Source organism: Giraffa tippelskirchi, chromosome 7, assembly GCF_054371585.1.
Source record: "Giraffa tippelskirchi isolate mGirTip1 chromosome 7, T2T-mGirTip1v1.2.pri, whole genome shotgun sequence".
Taxonomy (NCBI): Eukaryota; Metazoa; Chordata; class Mammalia; order Artiodactyla; family Giraffidae; genus Giraffa; species Giraffa tippelskirchi.
Window position 1 is genome coordinate 160306741 of NC_137281.1, and position 16075 is coordinate 160322815.

At 46.2% G+C, this 16075-nt stretch overlaps 1 protein-coding gene across 4 annotated transcripts in view; it reads right to left on the minus strand.

Moving 5' to 3' along the window:
- EFCAB11 (EF-hand calcium binding domain 11) overlaps positions 1 to 16075 on the minus strand; it is a 221690-nt gene that overhangs the window by 5884 nt on the left and 199731 nt on the right. For 3 of the 4 annotated variants that reach the window (XR_014059731.1, XR_014059732.1, XR_014059730.1), the window contains exon 7: positions 7232 to 7456. Coding sequence is in view for 1 of the 4 variants with exons in the window: in XM_081510835.1 (XP_081366961.1) it covers positions 15919 to 15955 (37 nt within the window). In the remaining 3 variants the exon portion in view is untranslated. Of the gene's footprint in view, positions 1 to 7231; positions 7457 to 14786; positions 15956 to 16075 lie in introns of those variants that run through there. The other variant, XM_081510835.1, reaches the window with a different exon arrangement.

Genomic DNA, 16075 nt, shown 5'->3' on the forward strand with positions numbered 1-16075 from the left:
TCTCCTGCATTGCAGGCAGATTCTTTCATATGTGGAAGTTCTAACCCCTAGTACCTCAGAGCATTACTGCCTCTGAAGACAGGGTCTTTAAAGAGGTAACTAAACTAACAGGAGGTCACTAGGGTGGGCCGTAATCCAATATACGACTGGAATCCTTATAAGAAGAGAAAATGTGGACACAGCACACACAGCGGGGTGACCACGTGAAGACTCGGGGAGAAGGGGGCCGCCTATAAGCCGAGGAGAGAGGCCTCAGCGGAAGCCAGCCCTGCCGACACCTTGACTTCAGACCTCTAGTGTCCACAGCGTTTCTGACGCCTGCGTCCCTGCAGACCCTGGTGCTCTGTTAAGGCGGTCTCAGCTGACTAGTACAATGAGGACTTGCCTGGCGGTCCAGTGCTAAGACTCCGTACTCCCAATGCAGGGGGTCTGGGTTCAACCCCTGGTCAGGGAACTAGATCCCATATGCCTCAACTAAGTGTTCCCATGCTGCAGCTAAAGGTCCTGCAGGCGGCAAGTGAGACCCAACACAGCCAGATAAACATTTAAAAAAATACAATGGGTCAGAAGAAGTAGAGCCAAGCACTCAACGTGTTTACCATGGAGGATCCTTACCTTGGAGCTTTTCTCTCATTCTAATAATAGACCTACCACATAGGGCATTTTTTTCTGTCATCTTGAACAACAACAGCAAAGTTATTTTATTTCTCTGAGTTTTAGTCTCCTCATTTCAAAACTGGAAAGAAAAATCTAAAACTGTTGCTCTGGAAGTAGATTTTCAACAAATTCACACAAACGGTGTCTCTTCCCTGTTCCATTCCCTGCACAGTCATAAAATACTATGGCTTCCCAAATATTTTCATCAAAATATCTTATTACGGTTTGAAGTTAGTCTGGTTCAGTCACTCACTCTGTGACTTTGGACAAGTTACTGAAACTAGTTGTTGTTGTCCAGTCGTTAACTTGCGTCCAACTCTTTGCAACCCATCGACTGCAGTTCACCAGGCCTCCCTGGCCATCACCAACTCCCGGAGCTTGCTCAAACTCATGTCCATTGAGTCGGTGATGCCATCCAACCATCTCATCCTCTGTTGTCCCCTTCTCCTCCCACCTTCAATCTTTCCCAGCATCAGGGTCTTTTCCAGTGAGTCAGCTCTTCCCATCAGGTGGCCAAAGTATTGGAGCTTCAGCTTCAGCATCAGTCCTTCCAATGAATATTCAGGACTGATTCCCTTTAGGATGGACTGGTTGGGTCTCCTTGCAGTCCAAGGGACTCTCAAGAGTCTTCTCCAACACCACAGTTCAAACTTACTATTCCTCATAACCTGCTCCAGAAGGTTATGAAAATCAAAATTCAAGTGACAATTATTTAAGGCTTCTAGCGGAGTGCCTGGGACAGGGTAGGAGTTCTGTGAAGGTTGCTTTCATCCTTCTAAAGGCATGAGTCTGTTATCCCCCAGTGGAGAAAAGTTCATTGCATTTGATATTATACTCATCTTACTTATGTATGCCCCTCTTCATTCTAAAAGGAATTTATCACTTCAGGAAAATATCCCCAAAATGAATTAGTCCTCGTAAGGGAAAATAGCATGAGGGGGTAGACAAGGTCACGGACCACCTTTTAAGAAAGAACCTGAAAGGAAGTTCAGAGGGCTGATCCCTAAAGCATCCTGTGGTTTCATGACGTCAAAATGCGGTGGGAGGAGCAATGCTCTTTGAGGGAGGCAGAGGTGAAATGCAGTCCTATTTTGCAGCTCCTTTATGGTTGTGGTTGTGTCTGACTGTTTGTGACCCCGTGGACTGTAGCCCGCCAGGCTCCTCTGTCCATGGGATTTCCCAGGCAAGAATACTGGAGTGGGCTGCCATGCCCTCCTCCAGGGGATCTTCCCGACCCAGGGATCGAACCCTCATCTCCCGCAAATCTCCTGCACTGCAGGTGGATTCTTTACCACTGTGCCACCAGGGAAGCCCTTATCGTTGGACTTCACCTCAAAATAAATGTAAAGGACCTTTAGGAACGGATGAGTTGGTCTTCCTTTTTGCTTTTTTAACTTCTGGCATAATTGAAATATGTAAACACTAGGAAGGCTGTAAGAACCAAACTCCCATATTATCCTACTTAGAATTAAACAACACTCACATCTCACCATATTTGCTTCCAGTGTTTTTACAGAAATAAAGCACTACAGCTAAAGTCACATTTAACCAACTGGCTAAAGTCACATTTAACCAACTGACATAGAGGCAACCTCCGGTGCATTTGCCTCGATCCTTCCAGAACACGGACCTGCTTATACATATACAAAAGGTTCTTGTGCAGGTGAATATGTGTGTGTCTCGTGCCCATGATGGCAAGTGGCAGCACATGTCATGTGTACGCTTTGCATTGTGTGCGCGCGCCCTCTTTGCGTTGGGCCCTTTCAACTCAACATTGTTTCCTGAGTTGAAGCTGCACTGTTAGATGCATATCTGACCCATTCCTTGTGGAGGCCATTTTATGGGATGGATTGTGTGCCCCCAAAATTCCTATGTTCAAGTCCTAATCCTCAGTGCCTCAGAATGTGACTATTTGGATGAAGGATCTTTAAAGAGATAATTAGGTTAAAGTGGGGCCATTAGGGTAAGCCCTGATCCAATAGGATTGGCATCCTTAGGACAGAGACACACAGAAAGAACACGCGAAGACAGAGTGAACACAGCCATCTATGAACCAAGGAGAGAGGCCTCAGGGGAAACCGACCCTGCTGACACCTAGGCTCCAGAACTGCGGAGAGTAGATTTCTGTTGTCTAAGCCACCTGATCTGTGGTACTTTTTCATGGCAGCCCAAGTAGACCCATATGGCAGCAAACTATTCCACGGAATGTACAGGCTGCAACGTGCTTCCCTCATGGCTCAGCTGGTGAAGAATCCACCTGCAATGCAGGAGACCTGGGTTCAATCCCTGGGTTGGGAAGATCCCCTGGAGGAGGGAAAGGCTACCCACTCCAGTATTCTGGCCTGGAGAATCCCATGGACAGAGGAGCCTGGTGAGTTATAGTCCATGGGGTCGCAAAGAGTTAGACATGACTGAGCGACTTCCACTTTCACCATGTTTTTAGCCGTTCCCCTAGTGGTGGACATTTAGATATGCATCCGTGACCACGGCTTCTTGTACACACACGTAGGAGTAGCTCTAGGGCGATGCCTAGAAATGAAATCGCTGGGTTAAACGAGAGGCACATTTTCAAATTTTCAAGATGCTGCCAGATCGTTCTCTAAAGCATCTGTATCAGTTCACACTCTCAACGACAGCTAGTTCCCCCACATCCTAGCCAACATTTAATATCCTCAGACTTCAAAATTTGTGCCAAAATAATTCACCAAAAAAAAATGTACTGCCTTAATTACCTTCCCTAATTATATACACCCTGGAGAAGAAAAGGGCAACCCACTCCAGTGTTCTTGCCTGGGAAATTCCATGGACAGAGGAGCCTGGTGGGCTACGGTCCATGGGGTCGCAAAGGAGTTGGACACAACTGAGCAACTAAACAACGAAAACCGTTATATATGAAATTGACTGTCTTTTCATACATTGCCCATTCTTATTTCTTCTATAAATTCGCAGTGCATATCCTTTGTCTGTTTTCACTTTAGGTTGTGTGTCTTTTTCTACCTGACTTGTGGGAATCATCCACGTCTTAGATAACGATCCTCCGTCTGTTAGCTCTTTTGTAAATCCTTCTCCCAGGCTACCATTTGTCTTTTAATCTTGCTCATGGTGTTATTTTGACAAAAGTTTTCTAATTAGGTGTAATCAGATGTATCTCTATTTATGTCTTTTTGGTGTCACCTTAAAAAAAAAAAAACTTTCCTCTCCCCAATGCATAATTTATTTTCTGACAGTTCTGGCATTTTCTTACATTTTTTTCCTAATAGTTCTAGAACATTTTTGCCATGTTTAGATCTTCAGTACATCTTTAATTTATTTCTGTGATGGGGATAGGTAGGACTTTCTAATTATTTCCTCTGTGAGAGTCAACTGTCTCAACACCATCTATTGAAATAGCAAATACTTACTCTAAAAAAAAGCCTCAGTAAAGCATCCACAGACTGTCTCATTTTAAGTAGTGTAATTTCCTGCTAACTCCTCCAAAATGTATTAGGAGGAAAATATGCCCTGAGGTAAGTAAATAAGTTGACCTAAATGGGTATTTGGATATGAGTCAAGCAAATGCTAGACGTTGTCTGCCAAAAAAGAGGGTTTTGATGTTGGAAGAGGTGGTGTCAAGCCCTTCCTCCTGAGGTCACGGGACAGCGGGGCCAGATGTCTCTCCGGGACCATTCTGAGTGTGTGATGATTCAACCATCAGTGGCGTTTAGATGGCTTGTCTTTCCACTGTCCCTGGCCAGTGGATGTGTCTCCTGCTCCCCAGAGCAGTGACCCCTTCCTCTGGAAGGACACGCTGAAGCCAGCTACAGAATCGTCTCTGGAGATGGGAGAATGTGTGCTTGTGCAGAGGCTGATTTTTTGACTGAATTCCCCCTATTTTGACTAGCTGCATGTAGTACCCACTCAAGATAATAATTTCTTTTTAAAGCCTCCAAAGAAAAAAAGACACTATGTCAATAAGACACTAAGAAAAACCAGGAGAAAACATGCCTGTGCTATTCTGCTTAAGAAACATAGATTGATGAGAACTTTTGCTGGGAGTAATTTGAATAGAAATTTATATTTATCTTAATTATCTGAATAATTTACACCAGTGGTTTTCAGACATTTCTTAGCTACAAAAAACTTTGTTCAAACTAGACCCTTCTCAGATGACCAACATGTAGAATTGATGAAAATAAAGCAAGCTTGTTTAAAATGGGAATTCCCCACTGAGGGTCTTTGGGGGGGGGGCTTGGTGGGACCCTCAGGGCTCTTTAGAGTACACTGAATATCCTCCTTTAAAGTCACGGTATTTGAGAATTAGAGATCAGTTATAATTCTCTCTTTCACTTTCATCACGTAGTAATTCTACTTCCTCTCTGAGATACACAGCACGTCTGTTCATTCTGTAAACACTTCTTGAGCACCCCTACTGTTTTCCAGGCCCTCGGATAGGCACCCAAGAGCAAGAGGTGACGTGGAGGTGGTGAGGTCTGAGCCTGAGGAGGAGACCGCTGAAGGTCGGGGAGGACGTCCCAGCCTCCGGAGACCGCAGGGGAGAGCTGGGGGGAAGCAGGCTGGGGGATCAGAGGGATGGGGGCGGCAGTGGGGGGCGGCCTGGGGAGACGCACACGGCATCTGTTGGTGGTGGCAGGTGCTCAAACTGGAGAGGAAGGCAGGAGTGAGTTACTGCGTGCCTGGGGGACCTTTCTAAGTTTGGACTTGGGAAGCCACGAGCAAGAGATGGAAGGGTCTTAAGCAGGAGACTGACACAGTCATGTTTGTGCTTTGGAAGGATCCCTCTGGCCCAAGCGAGCATTGAAAGAGGATGTGATTAGGGCAGGGAGGCTGGCTAGGAGATCATCACAGACATCCAGGGAATGATGGGCTGACCTGAAACCAAGCCACAGAGATGAAGCTGAAGAGGGCTGACTAAGACAGAGCGCGTGGATGGTGTTCAGAGGAGGAAGACAAATGTGTCTGGAGGACCCTGGGAGTCTGGGTTTGTATAACCAAGTGGGGTTGGGTAATCAGCGCCGTTTAACATGGCAAGAAAGATGAGAGAAAGGGCTGGAGGTAAGATGTGATGAGTTTCAATGGGGGCAGGTTTTTGTTGGAAGTACCTGGGAGGTGTCAAACTGGAGAGGACCCGGAGGCAGTCGGATCCAGTTCCAGATCTCCGGGGAGAGGTCTTGGATGAAGGGGACGATTTGGGAGCCAGCCTCAGTGTGATGATAATGGTGGGTCAAACAGGTGGCTAACGTTCTTGACAGACTGGAAACAATGCAGAGAGAAGAGTCCCAAGAAGGCAGGGCAAGGGGACCCCAGGGAGTAGACTGAGCTGGCTTAGCAGAGAGGGAGAGAGTCAGGGAGCGTGGGGATCAAAGGAACAAGGGGGCGAGTCCGGAGGGGAAGGGGGTCGTGGGAGGTTCGGATGCTGGGCTGGGAAGAAGAAAGGGAAGGAAGGGCTGTGACGGTGAAGGAAGTACAAGCTAGCCCGGGTCAAGGGTTATCTAACTGCACGACAGAGACACCTGGGGAATCTTTCTACACTAGTAAATCCTGGGCTACAGACTTCACTGGTTTAATGTGGAGCCTGGGCCAGAATGTATTTTTAAATCTCCCCAAGAGAGCCTAGCGTGTGGCCACAGCTGGGGACCACTATTCCAGTTATGCGCTGTTTGAGCCACGGGGGATTGAAGCAGGCTCCCCTGGGAGAGTCAGACGACTCACATGGACCCACACTGCCAGGTCACTCTGGAGTGGTGAGTGGGGGAACCGGCGTCCACCCAATTAAAATGCATCTACGTGCATCTACGTGTCTTTTTGGTAGAGACAGGTCCTGAAATTGGGGGAATACCAAAGATGAGTCCTCCACTGCCGGTGAAGGGAATTTCACTGGGCTTTCCCAGAATGTAAGAGATCTGTCCCCCAAATCAGGCCAAATTTATACCCACCAAATGTCTTTCTGGTGAATAATTAAGCTTTGCTTAGTAATTTAAAAGTTTCACATAGTTTTCAAAATTTGAAAGGAATATATATATATATATATATATATATATATATATATATATGATAAAAAAATTCTACAGAAGGCACATTCTTCCTCCTCAAATCATCTCCAACCACACAACCACATCCCAAAGCCAACCACTGGGTCATTTCTATTTATGTGTCTTCTGGTGGTTATCCCATAACTGTAAATAATATGCTTACATCTGTCTTTCATAACTTATCCATACCGTACATGACTTATCAACAACAGAAGAGGAACATTTACTTAGTCTGCTTTTACTTCTTTTCCTTGCCAAAGTTTGGTGCTCTCAGTATTGTTTTTAATTCTTCTTTGGGTTTCTTTTGTAAGAGTATACTTTTAATTCTATTCCTCATTCCACAGACTTGACACAAAATTTCTTACCTTGACACAGTGTGAGATGAAGATATCAGCTCCCTGCTTTCCTCTTTCACCTTCTGTCAGTTTGATCTGTGCATTTCCATTGTTCTGACTGACAGCATTACACTCTGTTCTGTAACCATAAGTCCTCTCTTCTTGGTCTGCAGGTTAATTCTGAATTGAAAACCAAAAAACTGCACTTACATTATTTCAAGCAGGTAGATGTCATTCCCTGGAGAGCCGAGGACTGTGACAGCCCTGCGTTTCTCTTGGGTCCAGTGTCACAGTGCTTGGGTGCCTCAGGGGGAGTGTTCCCAGTAGCGTGATCCGATGCTCTTTTATTACATTCCACCCATGACTCCAAATCACGGTTCACTTTAGTTTGCCTCCTTTGGGACCACGATTCTCTTGTACCTTTTGGAGGTCTTCCTGAAAGTGAAAAAGTTGCTCAGTCATGTCCAACTCTGTGACCCCATGGACCATACAGTCCATGGAATTCTCCAGGCCAGAATACTGGAGTGGAGAGTCTTTCCCTTCTCCAGGGGATCTTCCCAATCCAGGAATTGAACTGGGGACTCCTGCATTGCAGGCGGATTCTTTACAACTGAGCTATCAGGGAAGCCCTAGACTTTTCCTTTCTCTTACTGAAAGAAGAAACATACTGTCTCACCATGTCACAAACATTTCTGCGTCCTACTCATCTCTTTACAGAGATTTCTTGGAGTCCAGTTACTTCCTGCTTCAATTTAAACCTGGGAAAAGGGATGTTAGAGATAAAGAATACAAACATTTTGATCACTGCAAAAGGCCAGTCTCATTGTTAATGAATCAGTTTGCTGTGTGTTCATTAGTATTGTCTGAATTTAGTTAGCATGACCTTGTCGCAGAGATGCTAATTATCTATGGACGCATAAAAAAAATTCAGGTTCTGAGCCTCAGAGATTAAGTATCAGATCCTGGAGGCAGTCACTCAGGCACCCCAAGAGTCTCACCACAATCAGCCAAAACCCTTCAGTGCACTTGCAGTGGATACTGTGCTGTGGCCAAGACACCCAAAAGGACTAAGGCATTCAGCCTCTCGCCTCCGTTGCAGAGCAGCCATCTCTGAGCGGCCAGCCGCCTTCAGAGCTCACCTAGGATGGGCGGAGGCCTCTTCTGCAGCTGCCTTGAGCTTCAGCTCCTTTTTCAGCCCAATCTTTCTTTTGGTGCTGTTCCCACAAGTATTTCCCAAGAAACATTCTGTCCTAGAGTCTGTTTTCTGAGGAACTGTATCTACAATCCTACTTTTCTCTCATACATAAGTAAACAAGACCATATAAGTGAATAATAACACAGAACTAAGCTTGGTCCCTGTCAGAGACAGGAAGCGGGACGGCGAGGTGCAGGAGATGACTACCGGGCTTGGAAGGGGCGGCGGCTGAGCACGCGGGAGTGACGGCCGTGGGTCTTGGTGGAGGGGGAGAACGCCCTATTCCTAGCCTCAGTGTTTCCTATTATGTCTGCCCCAGAGGCCATGACAGGAGAGGGGGTGGGGTGGGAGACGGGGACGGGTCCCCCGCGAGGACGCCTGTCTCCATGCTGCCAACGCCCTCGATCGATCGAGGACGCCGTCTCTCCCTTTGCCATGCCCGCCACCTCCACAGACGCAGGCCAGGCCCTCTTCTGCTGACCGAGATCCCTCGGATCCCAGCGGGGCCCTCCCTGGACGGAAGAGACGCACACACGCTGGGGTGACCGACTTCCGGTACAGTATCACTTCCTGCCTGGACCCACTGCCTCACCGCCCCCACCTCCTATGACACTCGCAACGTGTACTTGAACTTGACATGCTTATCAGCTTCCCGCCAATGAGGGCGGGCAAAACCTTTTCCTCCTCACAAAAACAGATTTGCTAAAAACGAAATTCTCAGGGAATATATACATAAGTATATATTTTTTTCATTCAGAATGAGAACTTGAATCTCAAGGGAAAATGTGCAGCCTTGTAGCTTAGATAACCAGCTTTGAGAAGGGGCGGGAGCTCTTAGCTCAGAGACTACACACCACCTTCTCTGTCCCCTTCTTTTGCCAGCTGGGCGACTTGGACTAGCGACTTATTAACTCTAACCCTCAGTCTCCACATCTGTAAAACTGTCATAAGAACAGCAGCTACCAAGCAGAGCTTGGAAAACTTTTATGAAAAATTAAGGGAGACAACCATGAAGACCCGCTGGCACCCTGCCCAGCTTGTGGAGAGCACAAAGCGAATGTTATCTGTGATTACTGAATTTTATTTATTTTTCCCTAATATTTTCTTTTTTTAATTTATTTTTTAATTGGAGGAAAATCCCTTTACAATGTTGTGTTGGTTTCTGCCACGTAACAACAGAAATCAGTCATAATTAACATAAATCACTTCCCTCTTGAGCCTTCCTCTCCTTCCCCCTCAACCCCAGGGTCATCACAGCGCACCGCGCTAGGCTCCCCGCTCTCAGTGAACTAGCGCTGTTTCAGTTGCTAAAATGCTACTGCTTGGGCCTTTGTGAGCAGCAGCTGTAGGAGTCAGCTTTCTGTTTTATTTTCAAGTGATGTTCTACTTCCCCTTAAAGTTTCCAGCTCTGGAGGTCCCCATTAGCGTTAAACCCGAGGAGGTGTCATGTGTGAATCAAAATCAAGTCTGTTTCTCTTTGGTGAACACTTACGTTGCCCCATGAAGATGCCTGCCTGCTCCACGTGAGAGATTCGTCTTTCCGAATCGTCGACGCAGAGACTGACCTATCAGCCCACCCCACATGCCCGGCGTGATGTCCCGTCTCGGGTGGAACGCGAAGGCCTGACCGGGGAGAACCTGTCCTCTGGGGACGAGGCTGCACTCTGCTCCTCTTTTCCTGCCCATGGATTTCTTTCTGTCATCTTATTTTCTCTTTGTCATTTTTGCTTTTTCCTTCTACACGATTGTGGGTTCTTTTTACATAAGAAATAAATAACATATGATTGATCTAGAAAACACAGAAAAGCAAAGAAGTGGGGGAAAATGTAATCCCGCAACCTTAGGCGTGTCTTCTTCTAAAGCACCTAGACACGCACAGTTTCTGTCCCCAGGAAAATAAAGTCATACAGGTGAGACTGATGGCTCTCCAACGGGGTGATTTTTGTCCCTCTCTCAGGGGACATTTGGCACCCTCTGGAGATATTTTGGGTTTCCTTGGTGGCTCTGTGGTAAAGAATCTGCCTGCCAATGCAGGAGATGCGGGTTCAATCTCTGGATCGGGAAGATCCCCTGGAGAAGGAGATGACAACCCATTCCAGCATTCAAGGACAAAGGAGACCGGCGGGCCACAGCCCACGAGGTCTCAGAAGAACTGGACACGATTTAGTGACTAAACAATAACAACAGAGATATTTGAGTTGTCAAAACTGGAGCAGGTGGTGCTACTGGCATCTAGAGACAGAGGCCAGGGACGCTGCTAGGCCTCCCACAGCCGGCACCGCACAACAACGAACCGTCTTGCCTCAGCAATCAAGAGGGCCGAGCTAAGAAACTCTGGTCCGGACCGGGCGTTAGCAGATCATAGCCGCTGCTGGGTATCTGCCTGTTTTTATGAGTGATTTTTATGGACACAGTGATGTCTATTATTCACATGTTGTCTTGGTTTGCTTTTGCCTTACAAGGGCAGCTGAGTAGTTGTCCCAGGGACTGTGTGGCCCGCAAAGCCTAAAACAGATATGAACCACACATGAAATTTTAAGTTTTTCTAGTATCCACAGTTTTCTAAACTACCAAGACTACTCAATAGCAAAAGAAGGAACCCATCTAAAAGAAATGGGCTGAGGACAGGAACTGACATTTTTCTAAAGAAGACATGAAAATGGCCAATGGGTTTGTGAAAATATTCTCAACCCTAATCACCAGGGAAATGTAAACCAAACCACAATGAGATATCATCTCACACCTGTTATAGGAGAGCTAAAATGAAAAAGAGAAGAGGTAAGTGTTGCTGACGATGTAGAGAAAAGGAAGCCCCCTGCCCTGGTGATGGGCATGAAATTGGTGCAGCCACTATGGAAAATGGAGAAGGGAATGGCAACCCACTCCAGCTTTCTTGCCTGGAGAATTCCATGGATAAAGGAGCCTGGCAGGCTACAGATCATGGTGTTGCAAAGAGTTGGACACAGCACACCAGGCTCCTCGTCCTTCACTATCTCCTGCAGTTTGCTCAGATTCATGTTCATTGATGAGTTAGTGGTGCCATCTGACCATCTCATCCTCTGCTGTCCCCTTCTTCTTCTGTGTAATCGATAGTTGCTATCATCATCACCACTATCACCATCATCACCGCTACCACCACTCCCTTTTAATGCCCGGCCAGCTGCCATGCTTCGGAACCAGCCAATGGCGCCCTGGTTGCTCAAAGGGCTGTCTCCATCCCAGAGAACGGACCTCTGACTGGAAGAAATGAGCTATGGGCTCTGGCTGCCTGATCAACTGGAAAACCACTAAGCTACTTGCAACTGCATAAAAGTGTATCTGTAAAATCCAACGCGAGTTTTGGAATTAATAAACGTGTAGTAAATTACAAACCTATCCCACTCCAAATGTAAAAGAAAGCATTCTAGGAACACGAAAATCAAAAAGGAGAAATGCCTGTTTCCTACAGTAAGTCACTTCAGGTTTGAATCACTTATTTATATAACAAGCCTTTCTGGACTGATTAAGGGAATTGCCAATTACACTCACCAGCCTTTCTTCAGCTTATGGAGAGGCACGTTCCCTCTCGTTGTACCTGGGAGTGCCTGGCTGCAGACTCGTGTCCTGACCACAAGACTCTCCCCCTCGCTGTCAGCCTCTGGAAGGATCCAAGCAAAGGGGAACGCTCTCATCCCAAACCAACAGCAGAGGGAAGAAAAGCAACGGAATCCTTTCCATCCCATGGGGCCACTGGGCCTGCCTGAGCCTTTGAAAATGGTTAGGAATGAAAGTACAGTATTTTCTCCTTCATCCATTTTAAGCTCTCAATCTCTCAAGGCCCAGTTCAAACCCCGCCTCTGCTGTGAAGCGTTTCTGAACTACCCCAGGTGAGCATCCTTTTCCTTCCTCTGAGCCCCAGCTGCTGTTTTCTGACTTTACCCGCCTCTTCGGCGCTGTCTCCACTCCTGGTTATGCTGGTTAACTTCCCGAGTAGCCTGTAGCAGGTAGTGATTCTACAGATTCATTCCAGTCTCCTTCTGGGGTTCAAAGCAATGACTTCTGGGTGAGCCTGTGATCCCAGGAGGCCCACTCAGCATTGCTCTGCATAATTAAAAATGCATCGTGGAAGAGAGGAGCTCCTGTCTTCTCCTGGGTCAGCAGCTATAAGGAGATCTTAAATCTTCAATTTTTGAGTCCTTTCTCCTCCAGATTTCCACAGAACGCCCAGACTGAGAGATGGAGAGCTCCAAGGACATGGTTTGAACCACATGCAGATGCACCTAGGCCTGAAACTTCTTACCCCAGACTTCCCAATCATGTGAGCAAATAGATTCCTTTTTCTGCATCAGTGAATTTGAGTTGGCTTTTATCATCTACAACCTAAGGGACTAATATGGTCACTCAGACCTCCTGAAGAAAAAGGATGCTTAGGGACTCGCCTGGTGGTCCAGTGGTTACGAATCCACCTGCCAGCACAGGGGACACAAGCTCGACCCCTGGTCAGGTTGGATTTATTGTTATTCATTATTATGCTTCCTTTGACTGAAATCAGAGCCTTTGTGGGCTCTGAGCAGCACTGTGTTTGGTGGAGTCGGCCTGGGCCTGCGTCTCCCCCTGGACCCTGACTAACAGGTGCACCCGCCTCCCACAGTCGCCTTCTTTGTAACAAACACACCGGAAGCAGAGACCCACCTGAGTTTAGGGGAGGAGCCCCAAGCACTTGCGGCTGCCGCGGACGGGAGCAGAGTGAAACTGGGGGAACGGGGCCGGGGGAGGGGGGTGGCGTCTGCTTCTTAGTCCACGAGCTGGACCGACAGAAATGCTGGTCGCGATGTAGGGAATTTTCTGGGCAAAAGATGAGTGTGAAATAGAACTCCCTTTTAAAAACACATCAAAGAAAACAAGTATGTCTCAAGGTGAAATTGTAGACTTGTGTTTTCTATGTATTTTCCATTAGACGGTGAATAATAGGATATAAATCATCGGGTGCAATCAGATGGACCAATCCCAGGTCCCCTTCCCCGCCCAGGGACGGCTGTTTCTGATTAGCAGGAAGCCCACAGCCCCTCTGAACACCGGCTCCTCTCTGGCCCACCGAGGACAGGAAATTAAGCCATCAGGCCTCTTGCCTATTTTCCTCATGCTATCCTCAAGCTGGAAATCCATCAAATATGAAAGGTAGAAATAAAAATTGGGGCCAAATAGGAGGAAGTTGGAGATGCAATTTTATTGCACATGTCTCTCAGACAGTTTGTCCACAAATGTTCAGCATTTACTTTGGAATTAAAATCCCTGCTTTACAGCAGATATTTTACAAATTAGCACTACTCTGGGTGGTAAGAAGTTTGTATCAAAGCACCAACTATTTCCTTTAGCAACAACTCTCCTTTTATCTATGAAAATATCAGGAAATCATTTTGAGTCAAACAACCAAAATAAAGGCAGCAGATTTTGAAATAAATGTTAGGAAAATTGTGTAAAACATTACATCAAAGCCCTTGGCACTGTCGAAAAGCAAGATTTCTGAATCTAGTGAGTAGCTGAAGAAGAAAATTCAATTCCATTTTTTTCACTTTGCAAATTGTATAGCACTTCATTTAAAACAGAACCTCTAAAGAATCGATTCAAATTAGCTGTACAGTTTTCTCTCAAAGAATCTGCTTTAAAATTGAATTGGAGCATGTGACATAATAAGTGAGCATAAAATTCATGCTCACTAGTCCGATGGAAAAACTTCTCACAATAAGGAAACAAATAATCTCACATGACTGAGCTAAAAATAGTCTTTAGATTGTCAGTTTCAAAATTGAACAAAAATAGGGAGAGTTGTTATAATAATGATATGGCACATTTCCTCCTAATGAAATGCCCTTGAATTTTGTAATAAATTACATAAAGAGAATAAGAGAATCCTCTGGGCAAAAAGAAAATACTAGACATGAGTTGCTTTCATAAATAGAGTGACAGCGATATAAATACCTTCCATATGGGCTGGAGCAGTCTCGGCTGTGGGCTTCATTACTGGAGACGGGCCGAGCTAGGGTGGACAATAGTTAGAGTGAGGATGGTCCTTCCCGGTCTACCGCCCAGCTTAGAAAACCGCTTTGCTGCTGTAGTCACTTTGTTTTGACCAGGTGTAGGAGGTATAAATATCTATTTGAAATCTTTTTATAAAGTTTATTAGGACTCTCAGGCTTCCCAGGTGGCACTAGTGGTAAATAAATGTAAGAGACACGTGTTCGATCCCTGGGTGGGGAAGACACCCTGGAGATGGGCATGGCAGCCCACTCCAGTCTTCGTGCCTGGAGAATCCCATGGACAGAGGAGCCTGGCAGGCTACAGACAATGGGGTCGCACAGAGTCAGACACGACTGGAGTGCCTTAGCAGGACTCATGCCCTCTGAGGACAGGGACAATAGCTTAGGTGGCTTGGTAACCACCTGTGCCTGTCACAGCATCTGATCCATGGCAGGAATCCCTTACGTGTCTGAGGGACATAAGAATAAATACATCAAAGAATCAATCTATTGTTTAAAGCAGATTAAACTTATTTTTTTAATTATACCTTTTTAAAGAATTTTCACAGTTAAGTTGGAAAATGTGCAGTCAGTTTAATTAAGGAGAGGATAGTTGGGTTGTATTGATTTTTTTTTTCTATTGAAATTAAGAAACAAATCCTTAGGTTTATCACTGAAGAAGGCTGGATGGAGATTCTTGTCTTAAGCTTTATTTTTCATTTATGTTATAGTTAATTTTGAGTGTTGGGTTAGTTTCCGGTGTTCAGCGAAGTGAATCGGTGACACGTGATAGTTTGCGTCTGCTCACCCCCGACTCCCAGCCCACCCCTCCGTGTCCCTCCTTGGCAACCACAGGTCTCCTCTATGCCTGCGAGTCTGCTTCTGTTTCCAAGATAAGTTCATTTGTGTCACATGTTAGACTCCACATATAAGATAGCATATGGTATCCATCTTTCTCTTTCTGACTTACTTTGCTTGGTAGGATCATCTCTAGGTCCACCAGGTTGCTGCAAATGGCATTATTTCATTCTTTTTTATGGCCATTGTGAATGTGTGCAACCTCCTCTTTATCCAGTCATCAATGGACCTCCGGGTTTTTCCATGTCTTGGCTTGAGAACAGTGCTGTGTACACTGGGGTGCACGGATCCTTCCAAATTACAGTTTTGTCTGGATATATCCCCAGGAATGGGGTGGCTGGGTCATCTGGCAGCTTTATTTTCAGCTGTTTGAGGAACCGCCACACTGTTCTCCATAGTGGCTGCACCAACGCACATTCCCACCAACAGTGAAGGAGGGCTCTCTCTTCTCCATATCCTCTCCAGCATTTGTTAGCTGTAGGTTTTTAAATGATGACCATTCTGACCAGTGTGAGGTGGTGGCTATTGCTGTTCAGTTGTGTCCGACTCTTTGAGACTGCCATGGACTGCCGCATGCCCAGCTTCCCTGTCCTTCACTGTCTCTCGGGGTTCGCTCAAACCCATGTCCATTGAGTCGGTGATGCCATCCAGCCATCTCATCCTCTGTCACCCCCTTCTCCTCCTGCCTTCAGTCTTTCCCAGCATCAGGGTCTTTTACAAGGAGTTGGCTCATTGGTGTGAGGTGGTATCTCATTGTAGATTTGATTTACATCTTTCCAATAACTAGCGGTGCTGAGCATCTTTTCATGTGCCTATGTACCGTCTATATGTCTTCTTTGGAGAAATGTCTATTTAGGTCTTGATGGGGATTCTTTAAGGCCCTGCCTGGAAATAACCGTACAGGAGAAGTTTATCTTAGTAGAACCCAATATCTTGGAATTTAGCTATGTCTTGACGTATGGGCTGGCCCCTCTTTCCACAATACCCGTTTGGGCTTCCTTGCCT